The 25,728-nt window shown below is 40.8% G+C and overlaps 1 protein-coding gene across 1 annotated transcript in view; it reads left to right on the forward strand.

The window, feature by feature from the left end:
* MOSPD2 (motile sperm domain containing 2) overlaps positions 1-25,728 on the forward strand; it is a 980,078-nt gene that overhangs the window by 650,086 nt on the left and 304,264 nt on the right. The window contains exon 9 of the mRNA XM_044071848.1: positions 2,413-2,509. Coding sequence (XP_043927783.1) covers positions 2,413-2,509 — 97 coding nt within the window. The remainder of the gene's footprint in view (positions 1-2,412; positions 2,510-25,728) is intronic.

Below are 25,728 nucleotides of genomic sequence, written 5' to 3' on the forward strand. Positions count from 1 at the left end.
ACATGTGAGAAGTTTGCTAGGTTATAGAACTGGTGCATGAAAGTTCTCCGCTCCATGGGGATAGATGTAAAGTGTATGTACTCATCCACCTTATTGCACATTGCTGCCAGGAATTTTGACAGGATACCATTGGCAGCTGTCTGTGATACTCCTACAACACCCCCTTGTGTCTTTGGAATGTCGCAAATACCAGCATACCCAGGAAGAGAGAGACTTTTGTTTCAAGAGGGATGGGGTTGCCTAGCAATGTCTACACAGATGTGTGGGGCACATGTTGCACACAACCTGAACCAGCTGTCTGTCTAGGTGGTACCTGTCAATGATTTGTTGATCTGACAGCTGCCTTAATTGCAGCCTTGCTGTGTCACTAGCTGTCTGCCTTATAGGATGCACAGCCACATTTTCCTCCATGGCTTGCAGTACTGTATTTTATTGCAGGTCACTCACTGCAGGTAGAATTTTGATTATTACATATTCTGCCATATTCTGTGGCACTTCATCTGTTCCTTGCATTATAGTATGGCATACACACAGGATTTCGGAAACAGAGTTGGCATTGCAGTTTGTCACATTTCAGTTGCGTTGGGCATGCACAATGTGTTTTGGAATCCGGGTGTACATAGAATCCATAATTAGCCCATGCTGAATAGGTAAGTACTCAGACTGCTTGCAGTGTGTCTTTTGAAATCATGTCTGCAACTGGTGTGCTGAAGTCTTCTTTGGTGTGTTGCATTGTTCGCAAATAGCTTTTGGAATCCGGCCTATTGCTTTTGCATATTAAAATGAATGGGATATCATTTCTCTGTGCATAGCAAGTTTGTCAGCTGAGCTAGCAAATAAATTGTGCTAAAATGTGAATACAGACATTAAGCATTTCAGTAGTCAGTGCTGCAAATAGGGGTATTTTATACAGAATGGAATGCAATCCATTCTTCACTTGACCTGATACATATTCAGCATTAAGGGGAAATGTATCTGAGTCATCCAACAGAAATGTATGAACTGTGTACTTTCCACACCCCAAAGAGCCTGGCTTCCGCACATATTTGTCTTTTGGAAACAAATTTAATTAATTTAGTTATTGATTAACATTCGTTTACTGGGAAAGTCCAACTGGGCACGGATACCCTTTTTCAACGGAGGTCCGGGAAGTAAAACTGCAAGGTAACAAATTTAATGCAATCAGTATTTATAATAAATTTTATAATGTAATTACACTGCATGCTTGTAAATTTTACTTGACAGTTATTCTACTGATATTTACAAACATTATTATACAAGTGTTATACTGAGATTATACAGATAGAAGAGTGGTGTATAAGATAGGAGTAATTTAAGAAATACATTAGAATGAGGTATTAGAGGGGATTAGCAAGTTTAAGTGTTAACTGAGAAGTAGTGATGGAGTAGTACTTTTTGCTAAATTAAAAGTCTGTATAGAAGTATAAGTAGTACAATAAAGTGTAGTATTAGAAGGGGATAAGTAGGTTAAGTGATTTAGTGCTTTAAAAGACGAGGTATATGAAGGTAAAGAAGGATGTTGGGAGAAGCTGTGTCCCAGGTGAGGAGCAGGAACAAAGCCAGGAGGCAAACAGGAAATCTTTTAGTAATGGTTTGAAAGGGTGAAGATGTGAGATAGACCTGATTGATAGAGGAAATTTATTCCAAGTTCTAGCCGCTACATTATTGAAATAGAGACTGACTCCAGCACACCGTTGTGGTTTGTATGTGGTAATCTGTTTACCTTTTGACTGAAGGGCTAGTTTGTTATCCCCGTATTCCAGTTCTACTAATTACTGGGCAGGCAAATGAGGTATAGATGATTTTGTGAGTGAAGATGGGCTTGGGTGTAAGATAGGTTCTGAAGAAGTTTGAGCCAGTTAAGTGTTTTTAGTGCTAAACAGTGGTGGGTCTGGAAAGTTTTTTTATTCTAAGTAAACACACCAGATTGTGACAACTTAATTGTGTTTCTTGATTCTGAATGCTTTACACTTGTGGTGGAAGAACTCTGTTTATACAAAACTTGTTCATGTCAGACCATATTACCGAATATGCATCCTTTTGCAGGCTCTTGATGGCCTTGTCATTTCGAAACGCCATTCTTTAAAAATGTATGTGGTTGGACTGGGTGCAGATTTTGGAGTTTTAGAACACTAGTGTAGTTTTAAATGTCCATTGCATTTCTGTGCATCATATATTTTTCCTGCAGTGTTTTATATGTAAAACTGTTTTGTGCACTAGCAGAGTATCCATGCATCTCACGTGCATTTTTCAGAGTTTAACACAATGTGCAGATGGGGACTGAGTATATCTTTGTGTTAAAAAAAGTATATTTTCTTTACTTTCATCATTCTTTCTCTTTCTAATTTGTGGCATATTATTGCCCTGTTATATCCATATGTCTTCCCACAGTCCATCAGAAGAACTCCATTTTGGCTCCAAGGAACGAGAAGAAAGAAAGTGTTTAATAGTCCTAAGCAATGTGACTAAAAATCACGTGGCCTTTAAGGTAAAAATAATTGTTTTTATTTTATGTACTAGACTAAACTCTTGTTATAAAGAACGTAAGTTTTTTTTTTCTTAATAATGACTTTTAAAATATTTTTATGAGGCAGCACGATTATGTCTGCAACATCTATCCTTGTGTCTCCTGTTCATTTATCTCTGCTGCTGGCATTGAGGAATGCTGAAAGTGAGAAGATAACACCTGGGCTCTGTCAGTCTTTGTGCAGGAAGTTAAAATGTATGTTTGATTTTTCTTGACAACCTTAGTAGTTATACTTCAGGAGATTAGAAGATTTTTTGTTGTTTGTGACTACTCTCAGCCTGCAGGTGCAATGCAGTGCTTTTTGTGTGTGTGTGTGTTTTTTACACTTATAGTCATAGGCTGAAGTGCTTACACTTCTTTGCTGGTTTTGTTTCACTGTTTCCTTATGCGCGAGTTATTAATACTAGATATTTCCCTTAGGCCTTGCTGCTGCTGTGGAACTTACTGACTGTCCCCCTCCACCCTTGGTGTGTAACTGATATTGGTTCTTATCCCAGGGATATGTAGTCAGCTCCTCCAGCACTAGTCAGACATGGATCTTCTAGGGCATTGTCAGGGCTAAAGCAAGCTTTGATCAAAAATAAATTTTACTATTGTTTATATGAGTTTACCTGTCAGTAAAGGCATGCAAGTGTTAATGTCAAATTGGGTCAGATCAGGAAAGTACCTTAGATTTTTTTTGTACACTTGTTACCTGCTACTATTTAAAGTATTTGAGACTTCATTAGTTGGTAGAAAAAGCAGACTATTGAGGGTCAGTAGCATGGTCTGCAGTTTACTTTGGGCCCTTCAGTAATCTTCCAGTAGTTAACTACCAGTCATTTTTCTTCACATCTTTTAAGTAAACTGTTTTTGAAGTCTGCTTGTGTTCTTTGAAAATAAATGAAGGTACAACTTAAGCCTCCAAAAATACTTAATCAGTGCTGTGTTCTGCTTAGTTATCCCAAGTTATATAGGTACTGCGCTTCTGTAGCTTGTCAGTAATTCCGCTCGGGTACCAGAGTGCTCTTTGGTCCCTGTTATATGTTAAACAGAAGGATACAACATATTTTGTTGCATTCATTTGTCAGCATAGCTTAGCATTCTGATCAGCTTTCTAAGTCTTTCAGCTGTGACTGGTTTGCTTTAGTCACTCATTTGAGCTTCCTGTGTGCATTTTATAGCAACAGTGGCTTCCTTTACCCCCACCAGACCATTATGCAAGTCTGATTGTTGAACTTTGTTGTGTTTTTCATCATCTTCTTTGAACCTTGGGTCTGTTAGTTGCATGGCAACTGCTTATGCAACTGCATTTTAAAACTGATTTTTGAGACTACAGTTTCAAAAATTTTGAAAGTGGAAGTTGCACAGTTTCTAAAAATATATTCTGGTGTCATGGCGGAGCCCTGTCCACCCACAGAATTGTCTTGGGGGGGGGGGGGGGGCTGTGCTGCCTAAATTCCTGACTACTTGCAATCTACTACAATGTCAGTATACCTGTATAGAGGAGAAATTGCTTCATTGCATTGACCTCCTTCAGCAAAAACAGCTTTTAAAGAATTATGTGAAATCTGCATTTCGCAGACACCAGTTTCATTCAGCTGTGTGACTCCTCTAATGTTGATATACCATATGTCAGACCACATAACCAATTTTGCATTTAACTCTGTCTTTACTGGCAACTTGCGTTAAAGTCTTAGCTGTGTACAATAGTACAGAATATGTATCTTTTACCAGTTTTACAAAGTAGTCTGTCGGAAAGAATGGATAATGGATGTAAATTTTTTCATCATTTTCCTTTGTAGCCTGCCTGTCTGCCGATTTAACTGTTTGCTGCTTCTTTTGTTCCCTCGTCAGTCGTAACTGAGTTTGCTGTAAGACTCTGAGGCATGATAATGGTGCATGCATGATGGAAAAGCTAAAGGTGGTGTTTTGGGGGCTTTCAAATTGGGTCAGATCAGGAAAGTATCTTAGATTTTTGTACACTTATTATTACCTGCTGATTTCTGCAGTTTTATGACTTATTTAAATAGGTTTTGCTAATTTTATTTTGTTTTCCTTGCTGAAATTGAAGTGTTGTTTGTAGAGTTGTCTGGCTGAATTCATTAACTTCTGTGTTGCCTCCCTGTGTTAATTCTACTGCTTTTCCTTCCTTTTAACTTTTTCTTCCATTTTTAGTAGCATTTGAGTAAGCCAAGCTCTGACCATTTATTTCATTTTTCTTTTCTGGTAATTAAGTGTTGTGTTGTACAGTCACATGACTGAATTAATTAATTATTGTATAGTTTCCCTGTGCTTAATCTGCTGTTTTCTCCATTTTGCTATGCACAATTTGGGTACTGATACAGCAGATGTGTAGGCATAGTGATGATTATTTTGTGAGAAAGGATAAACTGCTGCTGTTTCTGGAAAGCTAGCTTTATTGGCTGGAGACAAAAGCCATTTAAAGTCTGTTTTTCTTTTTTTCATTGGTTTGTACAGCTATATTGCACTGAACATGGTGCAAACCTATCCTCAATGCACACACAAGAACTTCAATTAATGTTTTACTCCTAGCATGCCTAGTCAGAGCCATACCAATTAGCAGGCTGTGTTAAAGGCACTACCTCTGTATTTAGGAACAAGTTAAATTATTGCAAGCTCCTACCTTAGTAGGGCACCTCCAGTAGTTAACTAGTATACTACAACTGTACAGATATATCTTATGTTAGCATTCAGGTAAGTCTTGAAATGAAATGGAAGGTCAGCACAGATGTCTTCCATCATTTGCAATCCTCTTAATATTTGGTATACTCACAGTGTAGCAACTCCCTTATTCTCACAGACAATGAATTACTGCTTACCCCATCACAAAACTACACCTAAGAGATGCTAAGGTGGAGATTTTTCTCTCGGAAAAAGAGTCTGTGAGAACTTCAACCCACACCACCACTCCATACAAATAAACAGAAAATTATCATATGCTGAGGCTGTAAAGTCATTGCCTAAGCCACTATGATCAAACAAGATCAAGTCTTGCAAGTTAAAAAACACAACACATGATGTTATATCCACAGCAGAGAATCAACAGGAAAAAAATCACCCCAAACCAAATATACTTAAACCCTTCACTAAAAATGATGTACTGGTGATTGGTGACTCTATAGTATGACATACCCTCACAAAATTAGGCAAACGTAAGGTGAAAATGAGTTGTTTTTCAGGTGCTAAGATCCCTAGCATCTAAAGTAACCTCAAGAACTTCAGGATGAGCAAATATTATTACAAGATGGTGGTAGTCCATGTGGGTGCAAAAGACTTGGTACTCAAAACTGTAAGGGAAATGCAGGGATATTTATGAGCTCTTCACGCATGTCGCAAATGCAAGAAAGATTAGTACTGAGCAGAATCTACCTTTACCAAGAATGATGCTGAGATACAAGGATAAAATGATTGATTTCAACAATCGGCTCAGTAACTGTTGTCATTTGACGAGGGATGCAGTATGTATCAGTATGGGATGAACTGCTGCACAGCTGTACTTGCTTTGCCATGACTGTCTTACACCTCTCATTCCAGGGCTTCTTCATACTGACAAAGCATTTGTTGCCCCCATAATGCCTTTTTAGGCAAAGTCCAGCTAATGAGTATTTCAAACAAAGCATCAGACAATATTGTTGTGGCTCTGCTCAGTGCTAGAAGTCTAAATAACAAACTGATTGACCTTGAAGTACTCCTGCATTTGGAGCACATTTATGTATTACTGAAATCTGGTTTAACAGTGCTTCTGACCCAATAGAAAATATGGTGGAGTATCAATATTTGTTAAAGACTACATTATCTCAAGTTAGATTCCCAGAGACCCACAAACTGAAAATGTTAAGATTCAACTCTCTAAATAAAACCAGCTATCAGATCATGACATGTTACAGGACCCCCTCTGTAACACCTGAAAACCATGTCCATTTCTAAATTCATTGGATGAACTTCACACAGACATATAAACTCCATCATCCTGGGAGAAATTAACTACCCTAGATAAACTGTAAAGCCTATATCTCAAATGTAGGCCATTTCCAAAACTTGATTTCATAAGCAAGAATTCTCTGGATCATATGTCAGAGTTTACTGGAGGACAAAATGTTCTCAACCTGGTCTTTTACAAATATAGCATCTGTGTGCAGTATCCCACTAATGTGCCCTTTCCCAGTCAGCTCTGACCACAAATTGGTAACCTTCTATTTCACAAGCCCTAAACTAGGGGATGCAAGTATCATAATATTCAAAGATGTCATATGTAAAAGCTTCTATAATTCTATAATGAAGTCTGTTAAGTTCAAGTATTACTGTAACCACCACCACCCCAAAATGTTGCCACAGCTAGTAGTTATGCAAAGACATTTTACATTCGCCAAAGAACTGTATAAAGCTGTCAGTCCCTATCAAAACTAAAAAATGGAAGGGTAAGGGCAAACCAGCCTGGTGATCCACATGCATAAATGAATAATAAAATAAGAGGAAACACTTTAGAATATATAGCAAAGCTAAAAAACTAGAATGCAGAGTCAACATCAAAAGGTTATCCAAGGTATTGAAAAAATACCATCAGGAAAACAGTGTTCTCAAGAAATTAGTCTGGTATCACGTGTGAAGAATAATTACGTCTTTCTTTACTTATGTCAGTAAATGATGAAATATCACCCAACATTGCTCTGAATTTATATATTTTGATAATGGCTACTCTGATCTAGTGGATATTGCAGATGCATTGGGTAGCAAATCCACTGCAAATGTCACCTGAAAAAAACATGAAAAATCTTTACAAAACCTATGTATACCAACAAGACCTCAAACCCCCATCACACAGGAGCACTTGTTAGAAGTATTCTCCAAAACAAGAAATGTATCCTCTATGGGAACTGATACACATACCAGGCTGTCTGCTAAACAGCACTAAACATAACTCTGCTAGATCAACTCCTACAACTTTTCAGCCCAAACTTATCCACCGGCTTTGCCCCCAAAGTCTGGCACACAACAGTTGTGATGCTTCTTCACAAGGACATCCGCACCATGGACCTCGGCAATTACAAACTCATCAGCCTCGTATGCAGTTTCTTTGAACAGATCGTAACAGCCCTGATAAACTATGATATAAAGAATCTACACTTGACCCTCATTAGTTTGGCTTTAAGAGAGAGTCCTGTGGAAGCTGGTGAATTTTTTGAGAGGTTATATAAGCCATAGCATAACTTGACCTCACCAAGGCATTTTGATACCGTATTACGTTTCACTTTTATCAGCAATCAGATTGCCTAGCTAGATAGCTAATTGCCTGAGGGACAGAACCCACACTGTGGGGGTGGTAGGTACTTCCTCAAAGAGCTAGCTTGAAAGTGTGAGCTACCACAGAGATCAATGCTGAAACCTGTGCTGTTTGGCATATAGACTTCCCTGATCAACACATCAAAACAGGGGAACTATGTTTAACCAAGTTTACAGATAAATGGGTGATGTTCATCGTGTTACCCTGCTGCAGTCATCACACTTGGGTTATCCTGTCATCAGGCAGTCCCGCAGTCGGCCTGAATTCCAAAGTCTTGGTCTGGCATCGGTTGCTGTTGCTTCTTTGACGTCAGTGCGCCAGGGGTATATAAGAGGCATCCAACGCCATTTTCTTCAGTCTTTCTTGCCGCGTGGTGCCCAAAGCAGAAGCAGTTCGCAAGTGCCGGTCGGCCGACATCTGAGATTTTCGAATCGAGTTTCAGTCCGAAGTCTTCAAAGCTAAGTACCCCGTTGGGGAACCTTTTCTTGCCTCAGTCCGATGTCAGAAAAAGTTAACAATTCTATTTCTTGTGGGAAGCAAATAACCTCATAAGGACTTTCATTCTTATTGTATACCTTGCCTAGGCCCAGACCACGACGTCACTGGTTGTCGGTTTTGTGCTAGGTTCAATAAGCGAACTATAAAGCGACACTTTGATTTCGCTCGACACTACTTCGGTAGGAAATTTAATTATACTATGCCGTCGGAGCAACCGACTACCGGTGTGCATAAAAAACGCAAAGATAAAGACAGGCAGCCTAGATCCAAGCCAGACTCCGAGGCCTCTGCTGGGCCGGTCACTGGTTCTCCGGTTTTCAGTGAGGCGCCTATGCAGCCCCTGACGACCGCAGAATTGGAACCCCAGACCGCTTCGGATTCTCAGGCAGAGAGTACTAGGCCGATGCAGCCATTTTCTTTAGCCCCTACCGACACCATTGCAGAGGGAGAAGCTGGTGCTGTGGAAACACCTTCTGTTACAGAAGGTGTCTTGAGACCGACTACTCACACCATAAGCCTAAGACTCCTTTAAAACCTAAAAAGACTGTACATCAGTCTCCAGTTCAAGGCCCCATGCCTAAGAAACAGATGCTTAAGATGACTGAAGATTTGATTACTCTGATAAGGGGTTCCCAACCCCCCCAGACAAAAGGCCAAGACAAGAGGAGGATTATGCCTCTTCTGATCAAGTTTCTATTTCCTCAGACTCCTATGAGGAACAGGATTACTCCTTTCCCCCTTATGAAGATTCTGATGCTGAAGATTCCATTCCCTCAGCATCTCCCCCTGAAGACTATTCCTTTGGGGAAACCTTACATACCATGAGGGAACATTTCCACTGGGAAGGCCAGGACTACTCCGACTCAAAGAAAAGGCTCTTAGAGTTTCTTTTACTTCCCCAGCACAGACCACTTGCTATCCCTCCAGTTTTAGACATTGTGGATGATGTTTACTTAGAATCTAGTATAAATCCAGATTCTCTGCCTCCTGCTCCAGCCAAAACAGACAGATATTATAGAGTGCCTGACTCACACAAATTCCTTTACAAAAGCCCTGTTGCTGACCCAGAAACAATCTCCCAGGGTCCCAAAGGGGCTAAGGCTTCTATGGCTAAAAACCCTGTGCCCTCTGAAAGGGACTCCAGAGCACTAGATAGGTGGGGGAAGAAGGTTTACACCTCAGCTACTCTGGCTATGAGAGCAGTAAATTGTCAATTTCACTTGCTGAAATATCAGCAATTCCTAATGTCTCAATTAAAACAAAAGATGAGCACACACTCTCAACAGTCTGAATTGAAGGAAATGCAGGATCTGTTGCATGCATCTGAACAGGTGGGCAAACATACTTTACAATGTGGATTTGATTCCTTGGAAGCTTCCTGTAGAGCAGCTGTTACTGGGTCTGTCATACGTAGGCATGCTTGGTTAAAGGAACAGACTCTGCCGGATCATGTTAAAGCAAAATTACTAGATGCACCTTTACAGCAGGATGTCTTATTTGGTGTTAAAGCAGAAGAGGTTTTAAAGAAAATGGAGGATAAGGCAAAGTCTATGCAGACAGTCAAAGATTTCTTACAGGTACAAGCCCTCGCTTCAGCAGAAATTGGCCAACAAAAAATTGGTCCTTTCCAGCTTCTGACAGACCACATAGGGGTTAATACAGATGCCCAAGGGGCAGAGGTCAAGCACAAATCCCTTACAAACCTCGCCAATGGGCCACTGCAACACAGAAGGGAGGAGAAGTCAGGCCTCAAACTACTAGAAGACAAACACAATGACTTAACCCTCAAACTGCCAAGCAAAACTCTCTTGGCAGCTCCCTTGGGAGGAAAATTAGCACTTTTTGCAGACTAGTGCATCATCGCAAAGGACAAATGGGTCCTAGACATTATCTCACAAGGACACAGATTCCATTTCCACACCTTGCCAAGGATAAAAGGAATGCCAAACCTGCCACAAAATCAATGGGCAGAGGTACAAAAACAAATTGCAGCTCTCATGGACATGAGCCATTCAACTGGTACCTACAAAGGAGCAAGGCCAAGGATTTTACTCAAGGCTCATTCTAGTCCCCAGAAAGGACAATGCATGGAGACCCATTCTAGACCTTTCAATTCTAAACACCTACTTGCAAGTACCCAAATTCAAGATGCTAACACTACAGCAGCTTCTTCCCATGTTGGGCAAGAAGGCTTGGCTAGTAACGTTGGACCTCAAGGAGGCATACCTGAATGTCCCTATCAGACAAAATTGCAGAAGATACCTCCGTTTCATTGCAGGTTCAACCCATTACCAATTCTCTGCACTGCCTTTGGCTTATCTACTGCGCCCAGGGTCTTCACAAAATGTCTGGCACCAGTAATTGCATACTGCAGACAAAGAGGAATTCAAATATACCCATACCTGGATGACTGCCTCATCCAAGCAGAAAGCAAGGACATTCTCTTACAACATCTGGTGTTTGTAAAACACCTTCTAAGTTGCCTAGGGTACACAATAAACGAAAAGAAATCAAAACTAGTGCCCTCACAAAACATGACATTCCTGGGTGCCATCTTGAAATACAATGGCTCAGATGGCTTACCTCACACCAGACAAGCAACTACAGAACTCAATACTTCAAAATAATTGCAACAAAAACCCAACTCCCCACAAGAAAAATTGTGCAGGCCTTGGGATTCATGGCATCTTGCATACTACTAAATACCATTTGCAAAACTGCATATGAGGAAATTACAATGGTACCTGAAAAGCGTATGGATTCAACACAGCCACAGCTTGGAAACAGTGATACCTCTCATTCCCTGCCTTCAACAGGAGTTTCTATGGTGGTCACGGGCATGTCACCTCAACAAGGGTTAGCCTTTCACCTTACCCCCACTATGACAACAGATGCATCGGACTGTGCCTGGGGGGAGCACATGGCAGGGCAGTGCGTTAAAGGCAGATGGACTACAGATCAAAGATATCTGCACATCAGTCAAAACGAAATGCTAGCTGTACAGAATGCTCTGACAGCCTTCAAGGACCTCTTACATCCAGGACAACTTATTATAAGGACAGACAATACCACAGTAATGTGGTACATAAACAAGCAAGTGGATATACACTCCTACCCTCTATGCAGGCAAGCAGTGACCTTGTGGAACACAGCACTGACTTACCAAGTTCAATTACAAGCACAATTCCTGCCAGGAAGAAAGAACACATTGGCAGACGACCTAAGCAGGAACATCATGGATCCCCATGAGTGGAAACTGGATCCACAAGTATTTGCAATGATAACTCAAAAATGGGGGCGCCCAGACATAGACCTGTTTGCCAACCCCCAAAACTATCAGCTACCAAAATTTTGCACAAGGACATTCCACCATCAAGCTTGGAAAGTGGACGCACTCTCATTCAGATGGAAAATGTTGACAGTATATGCCTTCCCTCCACTGCCCCTTCTAACAAAGGTGCTGCTTTAAGTCAGAATGGAGAGACCACAAATGATACTCATTGCCCCAGACTGGCCACGCCAGCACTGTTACCCACTACTAAGGAATATGGCCCACGGCCCACCATGGATTTTACCACAAATTCCTCATCTGCTCACACAGCAAGACAGTCAGATTCTACACAGCCAGCTTAAGACCTTAAATCTGGCTGCATGGCAAATCACCTAAACAACCAGCCAGCTCCTCTTTCACAAGCTGTTATGGATGTCATTCTGGAGGCTAGGAGGCCCAGCACCAGGAAAGCCTACTCAGACAAATGAAAAAGATTTTGTGCCTGGAACCAAGCTAAAGGTCAAAATCCTCTTGAGCCGGACATACCTCAGATTCTACAATATTTAACTGAGATGTTACACAAAGGGCTTTCCTTTTCATCTATTAAAATCCACACCTCAGCTGTTTCAGCTCACTACAACACGGATCCTCCCTTATTTTCACATCCACTTCTAAGGCAGTACCTCAGAGGGGCCCAAAAACATAAGGCTTCCCAGGAGAGCACCAACGCCAACTTGGGACCTCAATTTTGTTCTGCAAAAGCTTACGCTTCCACCTTTTAAGCCAGCTTTCTCAGCTGATTTAAAGTTTATATCATGGAAAACTGCCCTGCTGCTAGCAATTACTTCACCCAGAAGAGTCTCAGAGCTACAGGCACTAATGGCAGTGGAGCCTTTCCTCATTTTTCATCAAGACAGAGTCTCTCTACGAATTAACCCCTCTTTTATGCCAAAGGTGGTTTCCAGTGTGGCTCTAAATCAAACCATCCATTTACCCACTTTTTTCCCAAATCCACAGAACAAAGGTGAAAGACTCCTACACTCCTTGGACATTCACAGGCAACTACGTTACTACTTGGATAAAACTAAGGCTTTCAGAAATTCTGAACAGCTCTTTGTATCCTATGCTACAGCATCACAAGGAAAGGCCATCTCAAAGCAGACCATTTCAAAATGGATAGGACATTGCATACGTTTTTGCTACACACATCATGGAAAACCAGTTCCTGCTAGCATAAGGCCCCACTCCACCAGGGCAGCAGCTACATCTACAGCCTTCCTCAGGGGGGGTGCCAACCAAGGATATTCTGGAAGCTGCAACTTGGAGTTCAGTACACACCTTCACCAAATACCATCACTTACCACTATACTCTAAGACTAGAGCTGGCTTTGCCACTGCCGTTTTGCAGGGCCTACTAGCCTTCTCCAACCCTGTTTGATTCCACCTCCCATCCTTAGCTATGGGATTCAACCCAAGTGTGATGACTGCAGCAGGGTAACACGATGAGCATAGTACAGTTTTGTACCTACCATAAATGTAGATGTTCGAGTGTTCACCCTGCTGCAGTCCAGGTTACCCTCCCTCCATCCCCTCTGATCTAGCTGAAACCTTTCTATGCCTTTAAATCTGATACAGCCTTTGTGGTGTATTTGCTTATAGCTGGAAGTATGTTTTATTTGTGCTTTACTTTATTTTTTGATACTATGTAGTGACCTCCTATTGGGGGGGCACCTGACATCTGGGGCAAGAAAAACTGAAGAAAATGGTGTTGGATACCTCTTATATACCCCTGGCGCACTGACGTCAGGAAAGAAGTGACAGCAGCCGATGCCGGACCAAGACTTTGGAATTCAGGCCAACTGCGGGACCGCCTGACGAGAGGATAACCCAAGTGTGATGACTGCAGCAGGGTGACCACTCAAACATCTACATTTATGGTAGGTACAAAACTGTACTTTCTACTTAAAACCCTCCTGATATACTGAAGCTACAGAGTAAGCTTATACATGTTAATAGCTGGTGCTCTGAAAACAGGCTAAAACTAAATGCTAAAAAATGCAATATTGTTGCATTTGGCAAACAAACCCTCTGCCCAACTTATAGTATAGAAACACCACACTCCAAAATAAAGATGTTTTGAAAGACCTTGAAATATGTGTAGATAACTTCCCCCTCCTTTGATCATCATGTTGTAGCTGTAGTCAAGAAAATGCTGTGTGGCACAGCCAGTCACAAAAAGTATTCCTTCTAGGCCCAAAGATGTTCTTACTTCTCTATATTCTGCATTGAATATATCTCCTTTGGGGGGTGTATCTTACTAAACGTATTGAGCATTTGGAGAGCACCTCAGTTTCTGACAAAAAAAAGTCATGGGTCTAAAGAACATTATGTTAAGAGAGGCTAGAGGCCTTGCCCCTGTATTCAGTGACCTATAGACTCCTTAAGGGTGATCTATGCTTTGCCTTCTGGGCCATTAGGAATTTGGCAGTCCAAGAACTCTTATTCCTCCACAACTCACAGTCCAGTAAACACTAGAACCAGATAGCTTTACCTGCTTCAGTAAATAAGCAAATTGCAGTGCAGAGTTAGATTTGTCATGCAACAACTACCCCTTCCCTAGGACAAGCGTCCTCTTGAGATCAAGCAATGTAGCACTGTTTTCCTTTTAGACGGAATTAGTCAATTGGGTAGGTATTCATAAATTCACCCCTGGTATGACTGGCCTGTTGCTCCCTGGAAAAAGGAGGTAAGTTCTAAGGGTGAGTACTGGCAAGGTGTAAACATTCACATGACCCAGTTGCCATGTGCATTTATTTGGGTTTATAAGATGTGTTGTAGTTTTGATTAGATTATTAGACTCTGCAGTTTCTAACAGTTTACATAACTAGTACTGAGTAACTGTGACACGAGTCCAGGTCATAACTTTTTTCCAGCTTTCAGGTGATTTACCCTCATTAGATCCAGGTGTGTTCTGTGGTTGGAAAGAATTCTCTGCTACCAGTGTTTAGAGTAGTATAGCTAGATGACCAAATTGTGCTGCTTGGCACATTGCTTTTAAACTGTTACATACTGCATGTTTAGCAGCATGTACTGGTATTGCTTTTGCTTCTGGGAAGTCAAATCTGAAATGAGTTATTAGGGGAAAAAGCATTAAGCACGGCTGTGGACAGTAACATAAGTGAGTACATAATGTATTTTACAGAAATAAATTAAGAAGCAAGTTAGGCATTCAGAATAAGCCAGTGAGACTTCCAATACTAGGCACAAGTCTGCCAGATGCATATTGCAGGAGATCCAGATATGCCATATGTCAAGAGAACCTATCACTTTCCAAATCAAGATGAACATATTAAAGTTACACATAAAAAATAAATATCTGAAGATAGTAAAGGAATGCAACATAACTTGTTTGCAAAAGGGCAGACTTCATTTTCAGTGATTTTTGTAGCCAAACATTCTGGATCAGCTATGATTGCTACTGCATGCATGCCTGCAGTCTGAGAAGTGGTTAAACCGTTTTTGTGAGGAACTAAGTCAGAATGAGGTGGGTACAATACTAAAGGCCCAGTACTAGCAGTAGTAGATGACTCAAGATTGGAGATGGAAAAGCGGTAACCATTTGAAATGTCTGTAGACTCACTAAAGCGAGTCCCAGAATAAAGAGATTGAATAGTCGAAAGATCGGACTTGTATGTACTGTATCAGAGAAGCCATTTCTCAGAATATTCCCCTTTCTTCAAGGTATGGTGATCTTGGAGTTGTTATTTATAAGTTTGGAGAAGTGCTGATGAGGCTTGCCCCCCCCCCCCCCCCCTTAAAGCAGAAGAGCAATTTTTTCAAGATTCCCTGTTCTGTTTTCTGTCTTTCTTTTCGGTTTCTTAGCACTCAGCATCTCAAGTGTCAACATTTCAGTAGGGAGCCTGGAAAAGTAGTATGTTCCACAAGAAGACTACACATGCTAGCAAAGGTAGAACAAGTCAAATGTCATATTGAAACAAAAATAGTTCCAGTTGTGATGCACCTGTTAAAAGGGCAGGAACAGTCTTGGACATGAAAAAAATTACAAAGTTGTGATGTTTAAACATCTAGTCTCTCTTAAATTGACTAGCTGTGGACAGCCTCTTTTTGCCTGCTACGTGTACGTGACTGTGGAGAAGTCCTTTACTAGGCACTGCTCCCCATGTGGCTGAGTCTGAAAAAGCCCATGTGGATTAAAGATCCTGTTTCCAGTAATAAATTATCGTGTCAGCATTCTACATGAAAACGTTAGAGCTGTTTAGAACTGGTTTTCAGAAAATATGACTGTGAAGTAGAAGCAAAAGGTTTTAAAGAAGCTGTGTCTTCAGTTTGTGCATGCTCCTGTGAACAGATTATAGAAATTGCATAATAGTTCAGAAAATGCAGTTTGAATGTATTTTAATCCTGGAACAGATTCCTAATTCTTATGAGACTTGCCAGAAGTATGGCTGATCCAAACACATTCTGACTTGCCCAGACATAGGATTACAATGAGACAGTTGCTGTAGACTTCCATGAATTTGAACCTGGCACATGGTACCTCCATACTATTGGTAAACCATATATAGCTGCATGTAATCCTTAAAGCAGTGGGCCCCTGGAAAGATCTAATCAGATGTTCACAAAACTAATATTTGAAGAAAATGCTGAGAAACAGCACTGAGCTGAAGTCGAGTCTAGTAGCAAGTAATCCATTTCATCTCTGTTAAAACCAAAGTCTTCCTTCTGTTCTTAACAGGTTACCCACCCTAGGGGGGAACACCTGGAGCACAACACTGGAGAACTCATGTCAGTTCTGTATTCTTCAAGGAGAATATTCATTGAGACTGAATTTTAAAACAGAATTCAGACATCACTACAGACAAAGCTTGATTCAACAAATGCAAAGTTGAAATGAAAGGTAAAGTACTATAAATTGTGGTATTTGTCAGGTATAATGTTATCTGTGTAAGGGAGCTTCATTCCAGTCTGCTTTAAGTCGAGGCTGAAGCTAAGATCTAGCTACAAATAAAATGACAGTGATGAGGTAAGAGGCTTACCAGAGATGATGCCAAATAGTATGGACAGATTAATTGAAGATAAGACAGAGAATTCTGGAAAAACTGAAAAGACCAGAATGAATGGTGTTAGCTGCATGTGCTACAGCATCTTGGTAGTCTGTATTAAAGGGCAAGACATGTGAAAAGTGAACAGATACAAAGGTGTACAGCATATGGCTGAAATCTTAGGGCAGGCTGGCAAAGCTACAGGAAGAAGCAAAATTGTTAGTTTTAGACCTGGCTGATATTGCAGGCACAAAAGTATCTAGATACAATGTCACATGTAGGTTGTAGAATTGAAACAGGAACTGATCCATATCTAGCTTGCTGACTGTTATATGGAGTATAATATAATCATGGCTAAGGATGTATCATTTGAATCAGCAAAATGGGATGAAAGCCTTTCCTGGAACAGTAATGATTTTTTTTGACATGCTTGAAAATGTTGACTAAAAATAATGCATCTGCACTAGAGGTGTGTGTGTGTGTACTCTTTATTTATTGACATTTGATTACTGAGAAGTCTAACTGGGTAGAAGCGCATTTTCAGTGGAGACCTGGGGATAAAAGCTCCTAATTATTACAAACCATTTTAAAAACAGTAATTTTACAGTCTTCAAAAATAAAACAAAAACATCTGTGGTTTAAATAATTATAATAAATTGGATACAGTATATAAAAACATTGGTTAGGAATCGATACAAGGTATTTGACAATCATTTAATATTTAGAGAAATTTTACAGTCTGTAGAAAAACTAAAGGTAAGTTAGTCTAATACGAATAGGAATTTCAGCAATAAGTGAGGGAAAAACAGGCTTATGGTATATTTAGAGAGAAAGTCAGGAAAGAGAATTAGATGGGAATAAGGAAATGAGTGAAAAAGGGAGACTAAGACACGGTGTAAGGAATAAAAATGTACTTTTTCACATTTAGGGATATAGTTTATCCTGGTTTGAGCGAGAACAGAGCCAGGTTTTAGCTAGGAAGTCGTTCAGAGTAGTTTTGAAAGATGGGAGGGGAGGGTATAGACTCTTAAACAGACACCAAAAGGAATAGTACCCAAAACATTGAGAGTGGCCACAGTGTTTTGAAGCAGTTTGTAGGTAAGAACTTCTAAAGGATTTACCGACATAATCATGTCACTAATTATTACAGAGTTCCATTGTTGTTAAGTACATTTGCAGTAAAACTACAGCAAAGGTTTGAGACAAGCTCCATGGTCTCTAGCAGCATGTAGGAGAGTAAAATACATATTAAATATTGAATTAGTAATGGTCATGTTCCATTTGCACAATAACTTCATACCTTAAGTGAATTTGTTGAAACTTTGAGTGCCAGAACTAAAGCCATTAGTTTAGAATAAAAAAAGTTAGATTCAGGATAGAAGTAGGTTCTTGGCATTGGGTTTTATCATGAGATCTCCAGGAGTAGCTTCCGAATAGCTGGTAAGGTAGAAAATAATACAGTTGCATAATTTTGAAGTGTACTGTCATTGCTGGGTTAAATAACCCCTTTTATAATATGCTTTAATTTCACATTAATGCAGTTGTTTAGCCTCTGGTGTCTGATAGTGAAAATGCTCTGGACCAAAATGCATACATATTTATTGCATGTTACTAAGCAAAGCATCAGTGAATTACTGTGCAAGACCCAACCCCCCACACATACATTTACTGGCATGCATTGCAATGAACACATTTATGTGCTTCTCAGGCAAAGAAAATCTTTAGCAAACAAAGAAGTAAATGATAATGTAGAACTTGAAGGGCAAATCAGCACAACTGTCATCACTCTGTTTTTGTATTGTATAGTGCCGCAGTACTGATGAAAAGAACTTTACCAGTATGCTTCAACTTAGTGATGGGAAAATTGGGCTACCAAATTTAATGTCATCACTCTTTTCTTGTATAGTGACGCAGTACTGATTAAAAGAAATTTACCAGTATTCTTCAACTTGGTGATGGGAAAGTTGGACTACTAACTTTAAAATGTGTTGTTACTAGGGAAAAATGGTGCAGCCTCAGGGAGCAAGGCACAGGAGAAAACTTTACTGCTGAGGAGAACCATATCCTCAAGGATGCACTTAAGACACACATTCAGATGTATTTTTGGAAAAGGAGGTCCAAAACAGGCAGCGTGAGCTAAGGTATGGAGTCCAAGTACTGGTGACATAAATGCAGTGGGGGGAATGAAATGTACCTTGTCACAGTGCAAAGAAAGAGCTAATGGCATTGTGTTCTATGCAAGGAATTAAACTAGGCAGACTGCAATTGCATATAGTATCATGATCAGTGGGCCTTTCATTGCCCAAAGTTTAGCAGTCATTGAGAAGTATTTGACCTCCCTATGAGGGGATAAATATGATGCAAAGAATGAGGGCACTGTGTTCATTCATGGTAGCATGGATAATAGCACTTTGGTACACATTTGACATCTACACACAGGTGGTACAGAAGGTCAATGTTTTCCTGACATTTGCAGTATTAAGGCATGTTTGCCTTCATGTAGTAAATGTCTGCATCCAACTTTGAAATGTTTCCTCTTCATGTGAGCTTTGACATCAGTATCTGCATTAGCACCATCAGAGCAGACGACACATGGTAAATGTGGACATCATAACTGTAGTAATTTATATGTATTTCATAGGATACCTCAGGAAAGCCACAAAAGGCAACTCATGGTACTAACCCTGTCTCCCCTGGAGATGCTGTGAAATAGATGTGCTCATCCACATGGGCCAAGAGTATATTGAAGAACTGTTGCAGTGTCCTTGAGGCAGAACCCTGTGAGATTCCAGTGTCCTCAGTTTTTCACTGAAAGGTCAACATGGCAAGTATAGTGAGGGCTATGCATGCCTTTTAGTATCTGCAGAAAGTAGGAAGGCCATGCATTCCCCAAGTTCCTCAAAGCCCTTATGATCTCCCTGTCCACTCTCAGGTGATCATGTAATTCTTGATCTGATGTTTTTTTCCACCTGACTCAGCAGTTGGGTTTCCTGATCTTATTGGATCAAACTGCAACACTTTTCTATTTATTTATTTATTTTTTTCAAGAGCTTGGATCCAGAGCGGTGACTCCTTCCCTACCCATAATTCCCTTTAACCCCTGAGATTACCCTCGGATCTAATTTGCTTCATGAGGAATCAAGACAAGATTCAAGTGCTGTGTACCCTGCAGTCAGGGAAGTTGTTACAACTGATATTTTTATGAGTGATTTCTCATGTTCCTCCTTTAGATGCACACCATCCTATTCCACTGGTAACCTTCATATATCCTTTGTCTTCTGCCAACCCTCCTTCCACTTTGTCGCCATTTGTACTAACCTTAACTCTCACAGTCTTTCTTCCCATACTTATTTATCAGATGTTCTTTGTGTTTCACTGTTGCAGTCGTCACCTGTGGATTATCCCCGCTGTGGTAGCCCTCGGCCGGCCCGAATACCAGAGTCAGTCTTTTTCTGCGTCAGCTGCTGTCGCCTGTAGACTGAAGTCTGGTCATCAGTGCTATAAAGCAAGGGAGCTAACATCATTACATCAGTCTTTGTTGCCGTGGAGCCTGTAGCAGAATCAGTTCGCAAGTGTGCAGGTCGGTCGCTACCAGAGCTCGGATCACAGCCCCAGGCCCAAATGCTTTTTCCTAAACACTACTTTCTTTATCTCATTCAGACACTAAATAATGTGAGAATGTTGTAAACTGTTCCATTCTTCTAACAAATTTTCCTACATTCCCAGACTCGCCGTTTAGTGTAACAGTATCACCCCTTCAGGTTTTCTCTTTAAAGAAAAAATCTTTATTTTCATTTTTAACCTCTAGAATATGAGTCATCCTTCTGTCTGTTACTTATTTGTCTGTTCCTGTTTTTTCTCTACCATACCATTTAGTCTGTGACCAGTAATCAAGGAGCTTGAAATCCTCACCACTGACACTGGAGAGCGGCATTCACTTGGAACAAAAATGGATACACCCAGTATTTCCAAATCCAGCTCTCTGCATCAAACACAATTTCTCTTACTAGCACACAGGGAACACACTCAGTCCGGGGTTGTTTTTTCCTTCTTTCCCCAGATCCCCAGTGAGACTCGCCACTGGCAGAGCTATACATTTGAGTCCTCAGCCAAGTGTCCAAGCAGAGTCCTCCACCACTCTCTCTGAGAAACCAGTGCTTCGTGTCCCTGCTCCAAGCAGCTGACACACACCCACTTAGAAATTTGATTTTCACGCACACACACACACACACACACACACACACACACACACACAAAATCACCTAGGGGAAAGTCTAGCACAGATTTGCTAGCTATGCCCCCATCTGCCCAGACTGTAAGGTAGTTACACTGTCACTAGACACTCTATAGCCAGCTATTCTAAGGCTCTTACAAGTGTATCCAATTGTACTAAGTGAAATTAATATTAATACAAATGATAGTGTTTGACCAATGCAGTAAGGTTTTCAGGGGTGGCCACAGTGTCACAAAATAGATGCAAGTCCTCTCAAAGTCTAAAATATTCTCTAAAGGACCAGCCAAAATGAAAAGTTTAAATATATTTAATAATAAATAATAAAAGAACATGAAAATACTAAATATCTATTTAGAGTAAACACCAGAGTTCCACTTACAGGAAATATTAAAATAGCACAGATGAATAGATTTACACAGATACAGAAAAACAGTACTTGACTAATCTCACTATATTTTCCTGACTGATCTAAAGAATTACTATTCCCTGTTTCACTTACTAGAGCAATGCAAAATGAGGTAGGTGAGGGGTCCTTCCTTGTCAGGTTCTAAAACCGGAGTGTTTCTGATACTTCAGTCTCTATTAGTATTAAAACTTCATTTTAATGATGGATTACATAATGGCATCACATGCATCTGGTCATCTGACTTCTGGTTCCCATGCAACCCCCATGACTAGAAGCTGCCAAGATTTAGCACATGTGTCAATAATGCACACAGAGAGAGCATGTTAAAAGGATCTACTTCACCCTTTCGAAGGCCGACAATATCGAAGCTGATATTCTCGGCACCAAAATGTCAAAAGCAAAAGTCATTGCGCATGTAAATGGAAATTTCCATAAGGGGAGATTCCCATTTACTGCAGTGTAGTGCAATCTCGGAGTTGGTATATTTAAGTAGAGGGGGGTGTGGGGGCGCGGAGGGGCTTGCCCCCGGCATAGAGCAATTTGTGTTGTGCTTGGGTGGTTTTTTTTTTGTGTGTGTGTGTTTGATGTTCGAGGGTTTCGACATTTTCGTGTCGATTATTACGCTGTTGACAGTTTGAGTTTTCAACAGAGTAATATAAATGCTGCTAAGATCTGTTGCACCGTATGGAAGTCATAAAACACTTCCCCTCTTTCAGAGTAGCAATTGGTCGTCTGCTAGAGACAATACAAAAGGCTCCCTGGTACTTGTTTTCCCAGACATTTTGTCTCTGGCTGCAATCAGAACTGTAAGATACAATCTTTGTGGCCTAAATTAAGTCATTTACTTTTAGTATTTTTCAAAGTTGGCTGGACTGAGATTAACCTCTTCTCTTCCAGTATCCTCTGTTAAAACATATACATTTAACAATTTCCAATACATTGTCTGATACGCATGTATATTTCTTTTCTATCCAGCAGGACACATTGTTGATACATTTTTAACACAAGCAGCTTTATAAATACACTTTTCAACACAAGCATCTGTACAAATCAGAATATACAAATGACATATAATTATTTACAAAATTCCATCTAGCTCTGCTGGCATATGTTACACACCCACTGCCCTACTTCCCATGGCATCGCTGGCAAGACCTCACATTGTCACATAGGCTTTAGATGATCCCCTAGTGCTTTGTGAAAGGATTTTCCACTGCCTCACAGCCACAGTCTTTCTCTGTTGTCCCCCCACCCACCAGGAGCAGTTTGAATTCTGTTGGTATGGTTCTTAATATTCCCTATCACCTCCAGTCTGACACTAACCACATACCCAAACCCTTGCTTTTCTGCTTAATTTCCACCACTGTATTTTGAACAAGATCATAACTCCACTTCTTCATACTGTCTGCAACTAATTGCCCTTGACACCTTCTAAATGTATCCACCTCTCTGATGTTTATCTCCACCTTTTGCAGAAAAGTAAAAATCAGTCCATTCCATTCTAAATGTAGGAAGAATTATTTCATTTTAAATTGGGAAAAAGATTCCCTGACGTCACCATCTTCCATGCTAAAAATTGAACTCACCCTTTCATAACTACATTGCCCTTTTTATCCTTAATCCTGTGCCAAAGTTCCTCCCTTATCCCCATTGCTACATCCAATATTACCCTACTGTGAGAGACTCACCTTACTAGATGTTCATTGTGTTTCACTGTTGCAGTCATCACATTTGGGTTATCTGCTTGCAGTAGCTCTCAGTCGGCCTGATTATCAAAGTCTTGGGTCCTGCGTCGGTTGCTGTCTCATCTTCCGTGATGTCAGGTAGTCATGGGTATAAAGCATGCAGCCAATGTCATTACATCAGTCTTTCTTAACGTGCAGTGCCCGAAGCCGAAGCATTCCGCAAGTGACAGTCGGCCGACTCCTGAAATTTTCATTTTCGAGTTTCAGAACCAAAGTCTTCAACTAAAGCTAAGTACCCCATTGGGGAAACTTTTTCTTACTCTAAACCGATGTCATTAAAAGTCAGTAATGGTATTTCTTGTGGAAAGCAAATACCTCGTAAAGATTTTCATTCGTACTGTATTCCTTGCCTAGGCCCTGACCATGACGTACCTCGCTGTCAGTTTTGTGCTTTATTTAAGTAACAAACTATTCATTATCTGTATATTTACGCTTCTAAATGTTTTGGTACTCGGTTCAGTTATCCAGATAAGTCTTCGGTAAGCCATCCGACTACCAACATTCCGAAAAAAATGCAAAGATAGAGAGAGACAGGCCGCCTAGGCCCAAAGCTGCCAAAGACGCTTATCCTAAGCCAGTTCGCCGGTACTCAGGCACTTTCACAGCCCCTGATACCCGCTACTTCATATTCGCAGGCCTCTACTGAGACCCATTAGGAGTCTGGTATGCCGCAAGATGCTTCAACTGTGGAACCTGTGGATGTCTCTACCTTAGATGGGTCCAGAGCCGCTGTGCAGGCACCGGCTTCTGAGGGTGTAGTCAGGCCTACTGACTTGCATATTAAACTGACGCCATCTTCTTCAAGGCCTAAAACTCGAACCATGCCTAGAAAACTGACGCCCAGACCACATGGTCAGGCCTGTATGCCTAAAATCAAATGATAAGAATGGCTGAAGACCTTATTACTTTAATCAGGGGAAGCCAACCTTCCCCCTCTAAGAGACCTAGGACTGAATTTGCTTATACTTCTGACCAGGATTCTGAAATTTCTGTCTCCTCTGATGATTAGGATTTACCCTTATCTACCTATGGGGATTCTGATGCAGAGGACTCTATTCCCTCTGCTTTCCCCCCAGAGGATTTCTCTTTTGGTGAAACCATGCATACTCTTAGGGAGGATTTTCGTTGGGAAAGCCAGGATTTCTCTGATTCTAAGAAGAGGCTTAGGGATTTCTTACTCCTGCCCCAGCACAGGCCTTTAGCTGTCCCTCCTGTACTAGACATTGTTGATGATGCCTTTTTGGAATCTAGTTTGGCCCCTGACTCTTTACCTCTTGCTCCCAGAAAACCTGATGGATATTACAGGGTTCCTGACTCTCACAAGTTCCTTTTAAAAATCCTACTGTGGATCCTGAGACCATTTCACAGGGACCCAAGGGCATTAAGGCTACTACTGCCAAAAATCCTACCCCCTCTGATAGAGACTCCAGGGCGCTGGGTAGATGAGGTAAGAAGGTATACACTTCTGCTACTTTGGCCATTAGGGCCTTAAATTGCCAGTTTTGTATGTTAAAGTATCAACAGCATATTACTGGATTGCTTAAACAGAAAATTATGTTGATTCCTGATTGTGCTGAAAATAATGATTTACAGGATTTAATGCTTTCTGCTGAACAGGTTGGAAAACCTACTTTGCAATGTGGCTTTGATTCACTAGAGGAATCTTGTAGGGCAGCTGTAACTGGGTCTGTACTTAAAAGGCATGCTTGGCTTAAGGAGCAATCTTTGCCAGATCATGTTAAAGCTAAATTGCTGGATGCTCCCTTAAATCAGGACCGTCTGTTTGGCAACAAAGCGGAAGAAGTTCTTAAAATGATGGAGGAAAAAGCAAAATATATGCAAACTGTTAAAGATTTCTTATAAGTACAGCATCCAAGATTTAGAAGGCATTGGCCCTCTAAGAATGGATCCTTTCCTGCCTCTTCCATGACTTCTCAGTCCAAACCCAAAACCAGCAGAACACCCAGGCTTCAGTCCCACAGTACACACAGGACTAAGCAGTGGGGGGTTCCCACTTCCAAATCAGGGAGTAGTAAGACCCCCCCCCCCACATGATAAACTGTCTCAATGACTTAACTTTAAAACTTCCAAGCACTTCTCAACTGACTTGTCTTTTAGGGGGAAAGATTTCTCTGCAGGCAAAGAACTGGGAATTCATTACCCAGGACAGATGGGTTTTAAATATAGTTTCCCAAGGATATAGATTTCACTTACACATGTACCAACCCCAAACAGTTGGCCAGATCTACCCCCAAATCAGTGGGCAGAGGCTCAAAAGCAAGTACTCTCCCTTTTAAGCATAAAGGCTATTCAAACTGTACCAGAACAGGAAAAGGGACAAGGTTTCTACTCAAAACTTTTCCTAGTACCCAGAAAAGACAACACATGGCGTTTTATCCTGGACCTTTCTAACTTAAACACCTTTTTGGTGATTCCAAAATTCAAGATGCTAACTCTCCACCAGTTGCTTCCTATGCTAGGCAAAGATGCCTGGTTGGCAATACTGGAGTTAAAGGAAGCCTACCTGCACATCCCAATCAGGGAATCTTGCAGAAGATTCCTACGCTTCAAAGCAGGCTACATGTACTATCAGTTCTCTGCACTGCCCATAAGCTTTTCTACTGTGCCCAGGGTATTCACAAAGTGCCTAGCATCAGTTATTACATTTAGAGGCAAAGA

This window comes from Protopterus annectens, chromosome 5.part0 (assembly GCF_019279795.1).
Source record: "Protopterus annectens isolate FY-2018-M chromosome 5.part0, PAN1.0, whole genome shotgun sequence".
Classification (NCBI taxonomy): domain Eukaryota; kingdom Metazoa; phylum Chordata; order Ceratodontiformes; family Protopteridae; genus Protopterus; species Protopterus annectens.